Source organism: Xiphophorus couchianus, chromosome 7 (genome assembly GCF_001444195.1).
Source record: "Xiphophorus couchianus chromosome 7, X_couchianus-1.0, whole genome shotgun sequence".
In the NCBI taxonomy this organism is placed as follows: domain Eukaryota; kingdom Metazoa; phylum Chordata; class Actinopteri; order Cyprinodontiformes; family Poeciliidae; genus Xiphophorus; species Xiphophorus couchianus.
The window spans coordinates 6,658,358-6,675,361 of NC_040234.1; the positions used below are offsets into that span (position 1 = coordinate 6,658,358).

General features: G+C 41.0%; 1 protein-coding gene across 1 annotated transcript in view; it reads left to right on the forward strand.

Moving 5' to 3' along the window:
* Positions 1–17,004, forward strand: part of arhgap20 (Rho GTPase activating protein 20) — a 38,772-nt gene that overhangs the window by 12,021 nt on the left and 9,747 nt on the right. Inside the window, exons 3-13 of the mRNA XM_028023253.1 lie at positions 1,379–1,555; positions 3,276–3,425; positions 4,312–4,353; positions 4,556–4,640; positions 4,759–4,836; positions 5,545–5,611; positions 6,054–6,263; positions 14,234–14,424; positions 14,530–14,694; positions 15,328–15,437; positions 15,764–15,953. Of these exons, the coding sequence (XP_027879054.1) occupies positions 1,379–1,555; positions 3,276–3,425; positions 4,312–4,353; positions 4,556–4,640; positions 4,759–4,836; positions 5,545–5,611; positions 6,054–6,263; positions 14,234–14,424; positions 14,530–14,694; positions 15,328–15,437; positions 15,764–15,953 (1,465 nt within the window). The remainder of the gene's footprint in view (positions 1–1,378; positions 1,556–3,275; positions 3,426–4,311; positions 4,354–4,555; positions 4,641–4,758; positions 4,837–5,544; positions 5,612–6,053; positions 6,264–14,233; positions 14,425–14,529; positions 14,695–15,327; positions 15,438–15,763; positions 15,954–17,004) is intronic.

A 17,004-nucleotide genomic window follows, 5' to 3' on the forward strand; every position in this document is an offset into this window, starting at 1 on the left:
GAATAAAGCTCACTGGGAAATGTTTCAGGGTTATTTTTGATCTAGGTGATTTATTTTCTTTTTCTTTTGCTGGTTCACAATTTGCCAGACCTATTTCACGTTTATACCGGAGTATTGTCATTGAGGTAAAACATATTAAAAGAGTAAAGGCTACTAATTTAATTTAATTGCTAACCTTGACAAAAATGATCTTAATTCTCCTTCTAACCTGACACAGATTTAGTATTAAGTAGTTAGAGGAAACTATTGTTATTCTAAATTCTCCTTTGATTATTGTGTGTTAACTTATTTCCTTTAATTTCAGTTGAAGCGCCTCACAAATATTATTATACCCACTGGTTATTAACCCAAACTTTTGAATATGGAGCTCTGTTCTCTTTGGCCTACATTCAAAAGACTATAGCGCAGTGAAACGTGTTGGTGGTGGCAGCATCATGCTGTGGGGACTCGGGGTGATGTTGCTAGAGATATCTGTATTAGAGTGGCCCAGAGTCCAGAACAAAATTCTGCTTAAAATATCTAATAAGACTGATAAAATGTCAATAACTGGAGCCGGGTAGTAACTAGTTACATTTACTCAGTTACATTTACTTGTATAACTTTTTAGAAAAAATGTCCTCGTTGGCATAGTTTTACTATACGTTACTTTTACTTGAGTGCTATTTTTGCTACTCGTACTGCTTAGACTTCTTGTTTGTGCACAAGCTTTGTTATATTATTATTTTATACCTGCTGAGCTTCATCCTGTTTTAACATCCAGTTTATGTGCTTTACTGACTGCAAATATTTCATAAGTTGTTTTCTTTTCTTTTTTCTTATTTGGAAATGTGCTGCCTTGATCTGTTCTTTTCTTCTTCTTTTTTTAAATTTTTTTACTATTTTTCATTTTAGTTTTTAACATACCAAAATCTGTACATAACTTTGCATTTTTGTCTCTTTGATTACATCATATTTAAACATTAAACCAAACGTTCCCATCAGATTCTTTTTCGCTCTTGGATACCTTTTTGGACAGTTACTTTTACTTGAGTAAAAAATATATAAACCCAGTCGTACTCGTACTCTTACTCTGCCCACCTCTGCCAATAGACGACATCGACTTGTGCACTCAGAATATGACCCAAAGTAAAAAAAACAACAAAGTTTATAAGAATTTTTTACAAGCAACTGTACCTCCTTAAACAAATTTGATCCTCATGGTTTTGTTGTTCTCCATTATTCCCCCAGTTGTTGAGGGGAATTTTAGCTGAAATGCACTGTTTCACTAAACATATCGTCTTTCATGTCTCCAAACTCATCACGAAGCTCAGTCAGTACTTTGGTGATCGGCGGTGAGCTTCATTTTGTGCCTTCTTTCTTCTTCCTTTCGTCCCTCCAGGGAAAGCTGCATGATGCCGGTCAACCCCGAGTCGTGTCCTCTTGTCCAGGCCTTCCTGGCCGAATGCCTCGGCCGCCTGTTCCTGGGTCACGTCCAGGCGCAGCTTAAGACGGGCCTGCAGACCCAGGAGAGACACCTCTTCCTCTTCAACGACGCGCTGCTAGTTGCCAAGGCCAAGTAAGCTCCCCCCCCGTTGGTCCAAACGTCCTGACATTACTCAGACTGTCTCTTTCTGCGGCAGTTTGTCTGGCAGGTTGCAGAATATGGAGACAGAAAGATGAAAACAAGGGCGAGGAAAAAAAAAATCTGAATGAGAATATTTTGGAAGAACATTTACAAACTCGTTGGGTATTCTGGTTCTTCCTGATGATCTAGTTATGATCTAGTCCAAAGATCTAGTTACGTTTTACCTCTCATACCTTCAGATCCTCACAGATTTTTCTGCAGCGTACAATTATTTCCCAGTCGATCAAATCCATATGAAACCTGGCTGACATCAAAACGCTGTTCGCCCGCCCGCCTGCCTCGCTGGCCCCTTCAGTGAGGGACTCCCCACCCACAAACTAAATCACACAAGGACTCGCAAAAATAGCAACTCGAGGCACACGGAGACATTTTTGAGGTCTGAATTCAGAAATAGGCTGTAGCTCTGCACTTACTGTACACACAGACCACACACAAGACGTCTGTGGTGTGTCCCGGCAGTAATGTGCCAGCGGGGTGGAGCTGACCCTTCCAGGACGGAGACGACGCACTGTAATTGGCTTTAATTTTTTTATTTATTTTTTTTGTGGTTGAGTTAGAGGAATGTGCAACGGCAAGAGGGGAAAAGACATCCAGTGTTATATGTGTGCTTTTCCCTCCGTTGTATCAACCGAATACGTTCAACTGGATCATCTACCTCTATAATTAGAGACGTGGTAAACGGATGCACATTTTACTCTGAATATAGAAACTTTTTATATCTTTATTTATAGAAAGTGTGTCGTAGCGGAAATATATTGTGAAATTCTAACCTCAAATTGGATTCAGTTAAAATACTGTGAGAACGTTAAAGGTATTCAGTGTGCTTTATAAAGGCAAACTGAATGTATAAACTAGTTGTCATATTCATTCATTCTTTCTGAGTCAATGATTTGTAAAATAAATAATTTGCTACAGGGATTCTCGGTTTGACTCCTGACTGCAGGAAAAGGGTTGCATCTTTTACACTCCTCTGGTAACACCACAATAAATCTAAGCTTAATTTCGGGCCTATGATGCAAAATTCACATTTTGCATGTTTTTATTCTTCCATTTGGGCTTCAGCTGTTTCTAAAAACACTATCCAGCAAATTTTTATTTATTTATTTATTTTGGCATTTGGTTTGGTGTCTGGAAAACGAGCCGTTTCAAAAGTCCCCGTTTGGTTGAGTCACGTTACCTAGCAACCCCAGCGAAGCCTGGTTCGTCTCCTGCGTGTGCTGCTCAATGGCTGCCGGAAAAGACAAGTGTTTTGTTGTTGACTTGCCATCCAGAAACCACTTGCTGCGTTCTCGTTGGTTGTGAAGGAGGCTCCACTAATGCTTTTCAAAGATGTACAGTGGTGTAAGTGCGTACCTGTTTACATTCGCACATGAAAATGGCTGCAAGCATTGAGCGGCCAGCATCAGCAGCTTATTTAAAGAGACAGAGGCCCTAAAAGAACTCATTCTGGAAGGCAAAGCTGAATAGACTAAGATCTCATAATCCAAGAATGATTTTGTGCAAGAAAATTGTAATGAACATGTTTTGCATAAACTTATCCCAACCTGTTTGAGGCAGCATAATAGGTCTCCTTTAGACGTCTGCAACAGTCGGAAAGCTTTTCAAGACTTCGGTTTTTATCTGGGCCAACAGTTGTTTTGTACCTTTGCAGGTCTCCTACTCATTTCAAAGTAAAAGCCCAAGTCAGAGTGTGTGAGATGTGGACGGCAAACTGCATGGATGAGGTGTGTGAGGGAAGCACAAACCCAGAGAGGAGCTTCGTCATGGGATGGCCCACCTGTAACTTTGTGGCAACTTTCAGGTAAATATCTAGTCCATCCATCCATCCATCCATTTTCTGTTCACCCTTTGTCCCTAATGGGGTCGGGAGGGGTTGCCGGTGCCTATCTCCAGCTACGTTCCAGGCGGGAGGCGGGGTACACCCTGGACAGGTCGCCAGTCTGTCGCAGGGCAACACAAAGACACACAGGACAAACAACCATTCACACACACACACTCACACCTAGGGAGAATTTAGATAGACCAATTAACCTAACAGTCATGTTTTTGGACTGTGGGAGGAAGCCGGAGTACCCGTCTTGTACGCTAAACACAGAGTAAGAAAAATGACTTCCTGAGACGTCAAAGGCTGTATTCTTAAATGATCGCGATGTGATTCAAATAGGAGCAGATTGATGTCGTTTGTCGTCGTCGCCGTACAGAATTTCATTCAAACGCTGTCCCTCAAAGTCACCCAGCTCAACATGAAACGCTCTTGTGAGTCAACAGGCTTGTGTTTCTGAAAGAGTACGCAATGTTCTGAGATGCAGAAGCACATCACGGAGAGGGAGCTACAAATCAAACGCGCGGCTATAAAATCCCTTAAACCCTCGAGCGTTTGTGGCTGTTCCCGTTTTTTTGTTGTTGTTGTTTTTTTTTCCGGAGCGGTTCAACTGAGAGAAGACGACCGCATGTGCGCGTGACGGGCCCCGACACGTAGCACCAACAAACGCAGTCGCACGTGCCATGCTGTGTGTGTGCACCTACCTGTCAGCGCCACACACGCACGCACACACATCGCATTTTCTGTTAGCAGGAATCAAGCCTTCGCTCCAGGCAAAGTCTGCGGTTCGGGATTTGGAGAGAAGCTAAAGCTTTAATTATTACTATGATTATTTTTTAAAACATTTTTCTTTTCTCATCTTCAGCTCTGAAGAGATCAAGGACAAGTGGGTGTCACTCATCATTGGGTGAGTTGCTCCCTGGAACAAATGCAGATCACATGTTTTGTAATAGTTGAGATGGAGGTTTTTTGTCCAGCTCTGCGTGAATAAAAAGTGAAACTCTGTGTAAAATGAATCACGTGACAGCCGTTGAACTTATTTCATAATGACAGACATTCTGAATGGAGAATAATTAATTGCTCTCCTTTCTTTTTCTCTCCATGTTCAGTCGGTTAAACGAAGGAAAAGAGAAGGACGATCCCAAAACCATTCCTCTGAAGATATTTGCCAAAGATATTGGAAATTGTGCATATGTACGCTTCCTTACACTTACTTCCCCTTTTTATTCCTACATCACAGAGATGTTTTCACTTGTTAGCAGCATTGCCAGCGTTTTTATTTTATGCATGTAATTCCGTGACGTTTCTCCAGGCCAAGACGCTCGCCGTCAACAACAATGACAGAACCGACGATGTCATTCGAATAGCCCTGCAGCAGTTTGGCATATCGGTAAGTAACAACGCAAACAAGGTTCATGTGATGCTAAAGAATCTCATCATTTTCAGCGTTGTGCATGTGACGCACATGTGAACAGAGATTAGTCCGTCAGAGTGCTGTGGATGATTTACAGTCTGTAAGAATTCAGTAAAACTTGGGTTCCAAACATAGATTTCAATTCACATTCGACATTTTGATTTCTAGGCGTCTAGCATTGACTAGTCATTAGTTATTCACTTTAGCACCAGAGGCTTTGTCACACTGGGTGGATAGGGACATGGTTTCTGTAAAACTGGTTTTTTTAAACGTTTATTTAACCAGATAAAAAAAAATTGAGATCCAGGATTTTTCACAAGGATCACCTGGCTAAGAAAAGCAGCAGCACACCTCACAATGACAAAAAATAAAGATAGACATAAAACATATGTAAAATGTGAAAAATTGGCAATAAGATGCAGTAGCTGTGTCAATTTAAGATTTAAAACAGCTAAACTATAGGAACTATTGACAGGATATCTGTTTATCAAGCATGAGGCTTACCTTTTTAGACGCTTCAGTTTGACTTGCGTCGATGGTAGCAAATGTGACTAACTTTGACTCTTACTACAGTAAACAAGTTCACTGGAAAATAGATTGGGTTTTCAAGTTTCTAGATCTTGATCTGTTGCTTTTCTTCAAACAAAAGTACATTTCTTCTTCTTCTTCTTCTTCTCTGTTTAGGGTTGTGTGAAGGATCACCGATTGTGGGTCAGTTCCTGTAAAGATGATCCTCCATATCCTCTCATTGGTGAGCATTCTTGTTATCTAATATTTAGAATAAAGTTCAAGTGAACAAATAAATGATAGGAATGATTTCTAAGAAATTATCCATGAAGGTTTTTTTTAAAAAAAAAATGTATTTACTATATATATATTATCACAAATTTCAAGTTGAAAACATCAGGCAAGAGTAAAAGCTAAGAAAACCCCTCAGAACATCTGGGAGCGTTTCAGTCCAGACGATTTTTCTTTTTTTCTTTTACTCTCGGTGGTATTTCCCTGACATTCCTTCACCATAACTTTTTTATTCTGCAGTTCACATGGAATTCCTCCGTTTTTAAGACATCGCTGTCGCCCTGTGCCAACTCGGCCCTGATTTCTATCACGTTTTCTCTTTTGCTTCTCCTCCTCGCGCTGCACATACCACAGCTTCCGCCTCTTAACCTCTGCGCTCTGACCTTTCCATTAAGGCCACGAGTTTCCCTTCAGCATCAAGATGAGCCACATTCGGGACGGAGGGAGCAGCCCTGGCGGGCATGGAGGAGGACCAGGGAGGGAGCCCATGAGTCCGACCGACTGCCCCGAAGTTCTGCTGCTGGACCAGTGCCTTCCCCCAGACACCCAGTGCCAGTTCATCCTCAAACCCAACAAAGTGGTCCTTGAGCCTCCACAGATTATAGGTGAGTTGTGTTTTTTTTTTTTTTAAAAAAAAGGGTTTTAAAATCAACATTTCATCAAATCACATCCAATCTGGAACAAACTTCCAGAAAATTGCAAAACGGCCAAATCAACAGAAGTCATTTAAATCAACTAAACCTGTTTACTGTTGCCTTTGAACCGTAATTAATGGAACATTGTCCAACATATACATGATGCCTATTGATGTTTTTGATGATGACACTCCATAAAATGTAATGTTTGTTCTCAAATTGGTGACGTTTTTATGATGGAAAGCTCTTTGAACGGCCCTGTTGATGAAATGTGCTCGATTGCCATCATTCTGATCAGAAACGTCGCAAAAATTGAAATATTTTGGTAAAAAAGGAACAAAATTATTCATATAAAAAAACTAATTGCGAGTTCTGATATTGGCCGTTTGGGCAGTTGCCTAATGGGGCATTAGACCATTAAGGGGCCACATGAGCGCCAGATATAACAGGATAACTACTCTTAGTTGTGCTTTTGAAGAAGTTTTCTGTTGCTTTCATGCATGTACAGTTGGCGCCACTTGTTTGCTGCAAAGGATAACAAAAATCCGGTGATAACATCCACTTTGGTAGGAATCGGCAGAAGGAGACTTTTGCTGCTTATGACTAAACCCTTCTACTTTACTTATACATCTTTTACCTGATAGAGAGAGAGAGTCATGAAGTTGGAGCGATGGACTGTGGCTTTAAGGCCGAGGGGTCAAACTGTAGCTTTATGTTTCTTGTTTTCTTGAGGGCCACATGAATTGAACTTTAAAATAACAGTTTTGTGCTAAACATTACTTTTTTCATTTGTACCGGGCCAAATTACATCAATATGAAAAGTTGTTGAAAAAAATAGCTACATTTTAAGACGTACTAATTGGACGCAGAGAAATTTGAACGGTTTATAAAACTGGTGTTTTTTTTCCCTTTGAGGACATTGATGACCTTTATGTGGTGCGAAATGAAAAACGAGTTTGACCCGCGGGACCAGATTCTGCCCGTCGGTCCGATCCTCTGTGGAACTGCATGAATGAATATGAGAGTAAAGAAGCGTTAATGCAGAACAAAAAGTACTTTCTTACATAAGCGGCCTCATGTTTGCACTCGGTTGCCGTCGTTCGGCCTGCAGACGAAGCAACAGGTGCACGAGAAGACAAGAAGAACGGTGGGAAGAGATCGAAACGACAAAGGTTTACAGCAGGGGTTGGGACAGACACCGAGGCAAAATACAAAAAAACCCCCGTCAATATGGACAGAGGCACAGAAAGTCCAGAAGGCACAGGGACGAGTGTGAGAATAGGAAGATGGAAAGCGAAAAGAGATGACACAGCTATTGAGTAAGACCGAAGGCCGGCAGAGGTGAAGGAAAAAAAAACAAGCGATCTCGGATGATGGCGAGAGAGAGGAATTTGGCTAGAGGGGGGAGGATAAGAAAACGGGGGACTTCAAATACGAGCAGGATGGAGAAATGTAAGGGGGGAGGAAGAAAAACACAACGATGGCTGCGGCGGACGGGGCCGAGGACAAACTGCGGATACAAAAACCGGAATGGAAAAAAAAAGGAGGGGATGACATGGGGGTTTAAAGGAAAACAAGTTGTGGAGCAAAAATCTGTGTTTTCCAGTCGAGGAGGCTCCAGTTTACCCACCGCAAGCATCGCCTCGGATTCTTTAGCTTCAACCATAACAGCGTGTTACGCAATTCCTCCATACCAGCCTCGCAGCCGTGGAGGGTTTCACCCTCACTGAAAGCTCCCAAGTGTTTGCATCGACCCAGTGGCTGCAAGGCAAAATCCCCTTTTCAGGTTGTGGAAAAACACAACAACTTTCTCCTCATCTTTCCTCTTGGTGGATCAATATGTAGAGACATGAAAAAAATTTACTTGACTTGGAGGATTTTATGAAAACCTTATATAAGTTGAAGAGGTACAAATACTTTGAAAAGCACCGTAAGTAATGACGGGAGGTGGTGGAGGACTTAAAGAATTGTACTCAAATACTTAAATGTAGTTGAAAGTAAAACGTATCCACCCAAGAAGTTACTCGAGAGTAAAAAACAAGGCAACTGAAGTACTGATTTACTTATCAAAAATCAAGCAATTAATATTTAAAAATTACATCAACAGACAGATCAAAGTGTAAAGTTATGTGAAAATTTTGCCATTTTAAAGACCAAATTGAAAATAATTCATGTAAACAACAAAAACTTCAAAATCGGTTTCTTTCAATATGAAACTTTTGGGTAACACTTTATTTGACGGGGTGTGCATAAGACTGACATGACATTATAATAAACATGACACCCGCTAGGAACATGAAGGAGGAAGGTTAGACTGTTGTCATGAAGTGTCAATCGGTAAATGATGACACTTTTAAAGGTTTTGAATGCAAATTTTAATAAAACTTTTCATTAAAAGTGTCATTATTTACCGAATGACACTTCATGTCAACAGGCGTAAACATTCATGAAGTCTCCTTCATGTTCATGACGACTGTTTTGTCATGTCAGTCTTATGCACACCCCTTCAAATAAAGTGTTACCAACTCATGAAATTTTAGCAAAAACTGCAGGTGTGTCTGGTGAATCTTTGGTTAAAACATGTTTGATCTTCATTCAATGAAGTTACTCACAGTGGGCAGAGTACCTAGAAGAGTAACAATACTTCATAATAAAGTTACTGGAGTAAAAGTAAAAAGTACAATGTAGTAAAACTATTCCTAAAAGTACAACCCCCCCCCAAAAAAAAAAAAGTTAGTCAAGTAAATGTAACTAGCTATGACAGAAGTGGTTCAGTCACACCCCTCCTTCCTTGAAGTTTTTGCTTTCTGCGTTTATCCAAAAGATCACTCAGTTTCAAAACAAAATGTTCTGCTAAAGCATTGCAACGTCTCGAAGATGCTCACTTAATCCGGACCTGTCAGCTTCAGGCATGGAGCGTCTGATGGGACTCTCCAGACCACCACAGCCCTCATCATTCACACATGATTATTAAGCCATTAAACCATCTAAGTGCTTCATCCTTTGGAGCTGAACATGAATCATCAGGTTTGGTTTATCTTGCGAGTTATTTTGACACAACTCCGTTTTGCGCAATGGGATTGAGAAGTGTGGCCGCCACGTCACTCCCTCTCTAAACACCAAAAAAAAAAGAGAAAATGTTTCCAATATACCATCTCTGTCACCCAAACATGCTTTATAATTTCTCTTTAAAACATTCCAGATGATTTGCTCCAATTGTGGTTCTTGGGGTTAAAGAAGCTTCTTGGCTGAGGTCAGAGAGAAGACTTAGAACAAAATCCACTAAATGGAGCCTGCTGTGCTTCTCAATGGAATCAGATGATATATAATGGAAACTGTCATCATTACTTTGTTTGTGTGTTAGGTTTTGATGACCTCCGACACATCACTACCGTTCTACTGTTGAAGCGGAGGTAGTTTGTTGCATGCAAAGACCCTGAATGTGAAGCGTAAACATACACAGATACGTGGTGATGTAACAACTGGGGATGCATCGATAGCAGTTTTTGGAGTCGATGTCCAATTTCTGATTTTTCTGAAGCTTTGATGCGCTTATTTTAACCACTGTAAGAACTTCCCTTCTTGACCTCAGGATATATTTCAGTGCTTTTTGGTTTAAATGAAAATATACATTTGTTCACTATGGTACATTTATGGTCAACGAGGACAATGCAATTTCACCAAAACAGCTAAAGGTTGTTTCAATCGGCAGCACTAGTGAAGAGCTCACCTGAACCTCGTTCGGGTGAGTTCAAAGTGTGGTCACTATTTATTTTTTTCTTTTTTGTTTTTATCTTTATCTTCTTTCGTTGGTAAATTTTGGCCAACAAAATGGAAAGCAATTGATAAACCCCTAATATTTGAAAATTGACTGTTTTTCTTTTAATACAGCAACAATCTGAAACCATTTTTTATGTTTTTGATCTTTAATGATATACAGATTTTATAAAAAATTGTGTTTTTGAGCCAGTATGACTAAATAAATGAATAAAAAACTAACTGTTCAGTTTTTAATTTAATGCATTTTGTGGACAAACAGTTTGGACACCACCGCTCTAGTTTATGGGACAGAGGAAAAGACGGATAAAACTCAAAAACAGTCGTACCACATCCCCTTTATAAGTCATATTATATCTCCTTGGAACTTTCCAAAACACAAAAGAGCACCATGTCAGAGGAGGACACTAATTAACAATCGTCTGACCTGATATTTGAGACACAACAAATCATATTTACTAATAGATGAGCTAAATAGTTTTTATCTTGAACACCTTACTGTACTGGAATTAGCATTGCTAAGTGTACACCGCCTCACTCTGCAAAATGTAACGTTTGTTACGGATTTCTCAATTGGTCTCTGTCTGTTTTTCTGCCTTTATTTTTGTGGTTTTAGGATGCACAAATGAACTTGATTTGATTGTCCTTAGCATAAGTACAACCGACCTTCACTCATAGGTTTGCAAACGTATGCCAACATTTCTTATTCAGCGTCTTTTGAGGATAAAAGTGCAAAAAGAAAGGAAAAAAAGAGAAGAATCTTGTTTGAATCTGTTTAGCATTCCTGTGATCTGCTGAAGTCTGACTCTCTCACACCAGACATTGCAGACACACCAAAATTGCAGAGTCTTCCTGCCTTTGCAATGTCCTCAAAAGTGTGGTTAGGTGGACAAAGTAAAGCACTAAAAGGACAGGATTTTTTAATTTTTATTATTTTTGCTATTTCTCTGCATACTCTTGATTAAAAATGTACTTGATGTACATAAAACACTTTCACAAGGTTCCCAGAAAACAGAACGACACACTATGTAGAAGAAACACATTTTGTCCATTTGGAAAACTCAGAATGAACTTTTGTTGCATTTGTGACCTCAGTACGTTGGACCGGTGCAGAAATGTTGTTTACAAAGTGCAGGAATGCGAGCAAAAGTAGCGCATCAGGTTCAGCAATTAACCTGAATTACTCGGTGCCTTTTTGCCTGCGGTGTGTGTGTGTGTGTGTGTGTCCGTCCTAGGGTTCCAAACCGTTCCTTGATGCTATGATTATAAAAAAAAAATTTCAGCAAAATCCCTTCACTTACTTTTTCCCCTCATTCCAGTTTTTTTTATTGAGCTCTATTGAGACCAACTTTCTACCTCAACAAAATCAAAGCTAGTCCGCTAACCAAAGTAGCAACCACATGTAACTGAGGGGTTGCCCTCTATTAGATGTTTGTCAAATCTCATATTTTCTGCCACATTTAGGCTGTCAGGCTTCTCATATAAGAGTCTCTGAGCTTCAATGTAATAGACACTGTTTCAGCTTAAAGTAGAAGGCTAGAATCAGAACTAGCTTCTTTGTTTTAGGGTTTTAAAGTTGCTGTGTTCTTGAGGCTTTGGCCCACCGTGTGGACAAGCAGCCTGTCTCTCTATCGCCTCCTCATTGAGTTGTAATAATTTCACAGCAAGGTCAGTGGCTCTTTGTTGATGAGAAGTACCAGAGCGGGCCAGTAACTGTGTTGCTGTTGAACGTTTGTTGCAGAGTGTGTTCAGGCACGACGCCATGACCGACTGTTGAATCGTGAACTCTGTGAGCGGTATGCGGCGTGTTTTGCGTGGGGCCCGTTCTGGCCGCGAGGTCATCCGCCCGCTTGAAGAACCTTTTGTTTTTGTTCAAGTCCCCACCCTCGGATACGAATCACAACTGCCTAGTAAAACAAATGGCGTTATTTCAAGACCGTAGGCAGGTCGGATTCGCAGCAGTTGTGTGCGACCGCAGTTGCTTGTTAAAAGATTTATTACGAGGTTGCGTGTTTTTTTTGCCAGGTCACTTGCTATTAGCGGCACATTATGTGATACCAGTTGATATGAAATCCCTTTATATGTGGCAATAGAAATAATTAGGGATTTGCACAAGTAAATCACACAAAGAAAAGGCTAAAGTCGACTTTTGGCTCAACCTATTCCAACATGCAGGAAGCACTCTTGCCTTGCAGCAGGAAGGTCATTGGTTCGAATCCTGACCTGGGGTCTTTCTGCATGTGTCGGTTCTCGGTTGCATTTTCCACGTTTTATCAACAGATTACAGAAGCGTTCGAAGCCTTTTCACTTTTTTTTTTTTACGTTGCAACTACAAACTCGTGCCAGTGCACCCACAAAAGGTTGAGGTTAATTCTGAACTGCAAGGGAAATGATACGTGATTTTCAAGTTCTAGCTCAAATAAAAAATGCTCTGTAAAGAGCGTTTATGTTCAATCGCCTTTACTCTGAGACCCCCAAATGAAATCCGGTGCAACCAGATACTAGACCAGAACCTCTGGTCATCTCAGACCAAAACTTAATTTTCTGACTCGTATCTAAACTAGGCGTACCATTTACTGGTTGATTAATGGTCCCAGAAATTATTGCGAAAAAACACTAATATTTTTGTTTTGAGACCATTTTTAAGTGATATTGATAATTGCGTAATAATTCAAGTTTGCCCTCTTAGGACTAATAAAGTAATAAACACGACAACCAAAAACTATGAAATAAAACAGAAGTAGAAAACCCATACAACCAAAACCATAAATGACATGGATTATGAAGTTTTTGTAAGCAAAATTACCCTTCAAGAAATATGAATGATCAGAATGGAAATTATTGAGCTTATTTTGATTTACAAAGCGATTACTTGACTATATTGCGACAGGCTTAATCTAAACTTGAACTTGATTTATCTTCCAACAGAACAGCAACCACAAAGATGACGCCGTAGCTACTTTGCATTCGGTGCATGTCTTCAGACCTGTAATTATTCCGTTTTAAATGTATATGTTTATATATATATTTAAACAAGTCCATACATTTTAACAGGCGGTTCAGAGTGAGCAGAGGACATGCAGACGCATGGCAGACCTGTGTTTGCAGAGCGCAGGTGCGGACTGTGACCTCACCGCTCGGTACGCAGCAGAGGACACTCAGTGACAAATGCGAAGGGACATCCACAGGGCCCCATGCATGTATGTGAGAGAACATCCACGCACGGAAAAACATAACCACATCCTACTGGCGCACACAAGTCTTAAAATAAACGCTGTCCTCAACCACCAGCACGCGTCTTCCTTCATTTTCCTCAGCGACTCCTTCTGTGGGTCTGTCTTGTTCCGTTTTCATCAAGCTGCACCAAAAGTATCCGTCCTGCCTGCACACGCCTCACCTCAACCTGCCCTCAAATATAGCTACAGGTAGACCCAAAGAAGTAAACGATAAATCAATGAATCCCATCATAAATTAAAACGAGCTCAGGAAGTTCCACTGATTTATTGTTTTTCTCCATCTCTCTGTTTCTACCAAAAACTGGATGACGAAAGTTTTCAGTCTGATGCTTTGGTCTCAACTGGCCCATTTTTGGCGTGCTGTGGTGGCGCAGGGGTTAGCACGCCCCACATTTGGAGGCCTTAGACCCGCGGACGTCGCGGGTTCGACTCCCGGTCCCGACGACCTTTGCCGCATGTCCTCCTTCAAAAATGGCGCTGGCTCAGCTGGCTGCCTGCAGACGCAGCTCCTGTCGTGTGTGTGTTAATCTGTGTATAAAAAATTCTTGCTGTAACTGCGAAATAATTTCCCTGCTGGGATGAATAAAGTAATTCTTCTTCTTCTTTTGTTTAGAGACTAAATAAGTCATTTTATTTGTTATTCCTGTTTTGTTTATTTTATACATTTAAAATAACTTCCAGTTCCAGTGTCACATGTTCATTAGAATTTAATTGTTCTTGCATTATTACACCATTACCTTTGAAAATGGTCTCAAAATGACAATATTATCGTTCATCGCAATAACTTCTGGGACGATTTATCGTCCAGCAAAATTTGTTATCGCTACAGGCTTAGCTAAAGCTGCTTTGAATGAAAATACAGATTAATGTAGTTTAAGACACGTTATTTGAAACCTCCATTTTCTTTACTTGTTTTGTCCTCTGCAGAGCCTGGTCACCAGAAGACCTTCAAGAGGAAGCGATCCCTGATCAACTGGCCTTTCTGGAGGGGCTCCAGCACCCAGCTGGACGGCCTGCCTCTTTCCCCATCGCTGCTGTCACCTAACCCGGGACGGCTGTTTGGACAGCCTCTGAACTCGGTGTGCTCTTCAGATCACAGCTTGCCCAAGCCCGTCATGGTGAGATGACTATAGGTTACTCAGATTAAAGATTTTTGGGGAGAGGGGAGAAAAAAAACAAAACAAAGAAGTGAAATATATATATTTTCTCCTTCTGTTCTTTAGGAAATGTTAGTGTTCCTCTATCAGGAAGGGCCGTACACCAAGGGTGTGTTCAGGCGGTCGGCTGGCGCTAAGGCCTGCAGGGAGCTTCGGGACAGGCTGGACAGCGGGACGGAGGAGCCGGAGATCACACACCAGTCTGTGTTCGTCATCGCCGCCGTCCTCAAGGTAACGCCACCTCACAACCCGCACCCAGCTCTCTCACCCGTTCGATACCAGACAACAGAGGGCAGGTCCGACTGAAGCACCTCCAAACACCCGCGTCCAGACGGGGTGATGTGTGTCGGCGCAGACGGCCAGGCAGGGAGCCAGACTCGCTCACAAGGTGCTGCCTTGTTCAGCTTCCAGGCCAAACAGGAGCAGCTCAGGTGTTTAACTCACTTCCCCTCAGACTGGGGAGGAGGTGGAAGAAAAAGCACATTTAAAAAAGAATATATGAGATATTGTCTCGTTTTTCTACATTTACCTTAAACTATTTGCAGCGTCTTAAAAATATGTCCATCCCCTTTTACAATTGTTCCCCATTTGATGCCCAAAAAAACAACGTAGGCCATTATTTTATGAAATACAAATCTGAATAGTGTGGCGTGCATTTATATTCAGCCCTCCTGAGTCACAACTTTGTAGAAGCATCTATATTTTTGAGAGGTCGATCAGATTTGCATATGATTTCCTGCAATGGACGACCTTGTATAAAAGTACAACATTAGTAACCTGTTGCTGCTGCTGTTATTGTCGAATGTCTTTAAGATTGACTAAACCTAAAAGAAAAAAAGTCATCATTACGTTCTGTGCTTACAGGACTTCCTGCGAAACATCCCGGGCAGCATACTGTGTGTGGATCTGTACGATCAGTGGATGGATGTGATGGAAGGGGACGGAGGAGAGGAGCGGCTGCCGGGTGTTCAGAGGTAGGAGCTCAAAGTCCTGGGCCGGTTCATACTTGGGCTCCAGAATCCTTCCTGTCTGCTAAGAATGTTCCCGCTCAGCTGTGTCACAGGGAGGTCGTGTTTGTTTGCGATGCAGATTAAAGGGCGTGACACCCAGCGCCGCTTTTATTCCAGAAGCAGCAAACCGAATTCCTTCTGCCGAAGGAAAAATAAATAGCACGCAACATGGAAGCAAGAGTGGAATCTGCAGCTGAGCTGCTGATCTTCTTCTGTACATATAAATATATATATAAAAAAAAACGTGGGACTGACCAATTATATCCCGTCTGTCCATCATCCCGCTGCAGGCTGCTGCAGCTGCTGCCCAGTGAGAATCAGCTCCTGCTGCGTCACGTGATCGCTGTGCTGCACCACATACAAGGCAGCGCCCACGACAACCAGATGAACGCCTTCAACCTGTCTGTCTGCATCGCTCCCAGCATGCTTTGGCCTCCGACCCCGAGCACTCCGGAGATGGAGGGAGAGGCCACAAAAAAGGTGCGAAACCCAGGAGCTTTTTTTCCCCCCCAGTGTTTCAGTTCATGAGGTCCGTTATTAGATGAGATTTGGTGGAAATATTTAACAGAATGAGAGGGGAGGGAGTGGATATTTGGGAACATGTATTCATTTGAGATGGCAGTGAATTTTAGTGTTTGGACTAAAGATCAAGATGGCATTTATTCTAATTAAATGTATAGGTAAGTCAATTTTGTTCAAATTTAACCCCCAAAAATGTAGAAACAATTTGTATTAATTTTATTTGCTGTATTTCCCATAATATGTCTGTGTAGAAATTATGAAAATTCAACATGTAAAAAAAAAAAAAAAGAAGCAAAAACATTAATAATTTAGGGTTAAGGGGTTAAACATTAGTAAAATTGTAATAAACCTTTTAAATCTTATCTAACAAAGTTCTATGTCAGCTGCATTGATGACAACCAAAGCTACATTTTGCATTAGCAATGTCTTCTTCAAAGTTGAGGAGCTCAGCTTGCTAGCAAGATTTATTTTAGCATTAGCGCTGTTGCCAAATTAGTTTCGTCTGGATAAAAAGACCTACATTTCTGATTTGACAAATCATAACTTTTACTAAGCAGACACAGATGTAATACACCCTGCTGGACACCATACGCTGTAAATAGGAACGCTGGCGCTAGCATCCTAAAATAAATCTTAATCTAAATGAAGGCAAACATTGTTAGAATTTAACAGTTGTTGAATTTAACTGTTGGCTCAAGATTTCAGATGTTGATTCCAATTGTAAAATCCAAGGGATTAAATTCCTTCTTTTTTCTTCTTACTCTGAATGGTTTTTTTTCTTCTATATTTAACCAACAGAAAACAATACGATGGAAATAAATTGAGCAACTTTGGAAGTTTTCTGCATAAAACAGGCTTCCTCATTTCTGCATTTCATGGTAACCTAACCCCGCAGCTGCCTCTTATTGAGCCACAGCCTTATCAGTCTAACTTCCAGGAATAAAGCAAGTGCATTTCCCAAAAACGCTGGATAGTCGGACCTGTTTTAGTGTGCGAGTAATACAGCGAG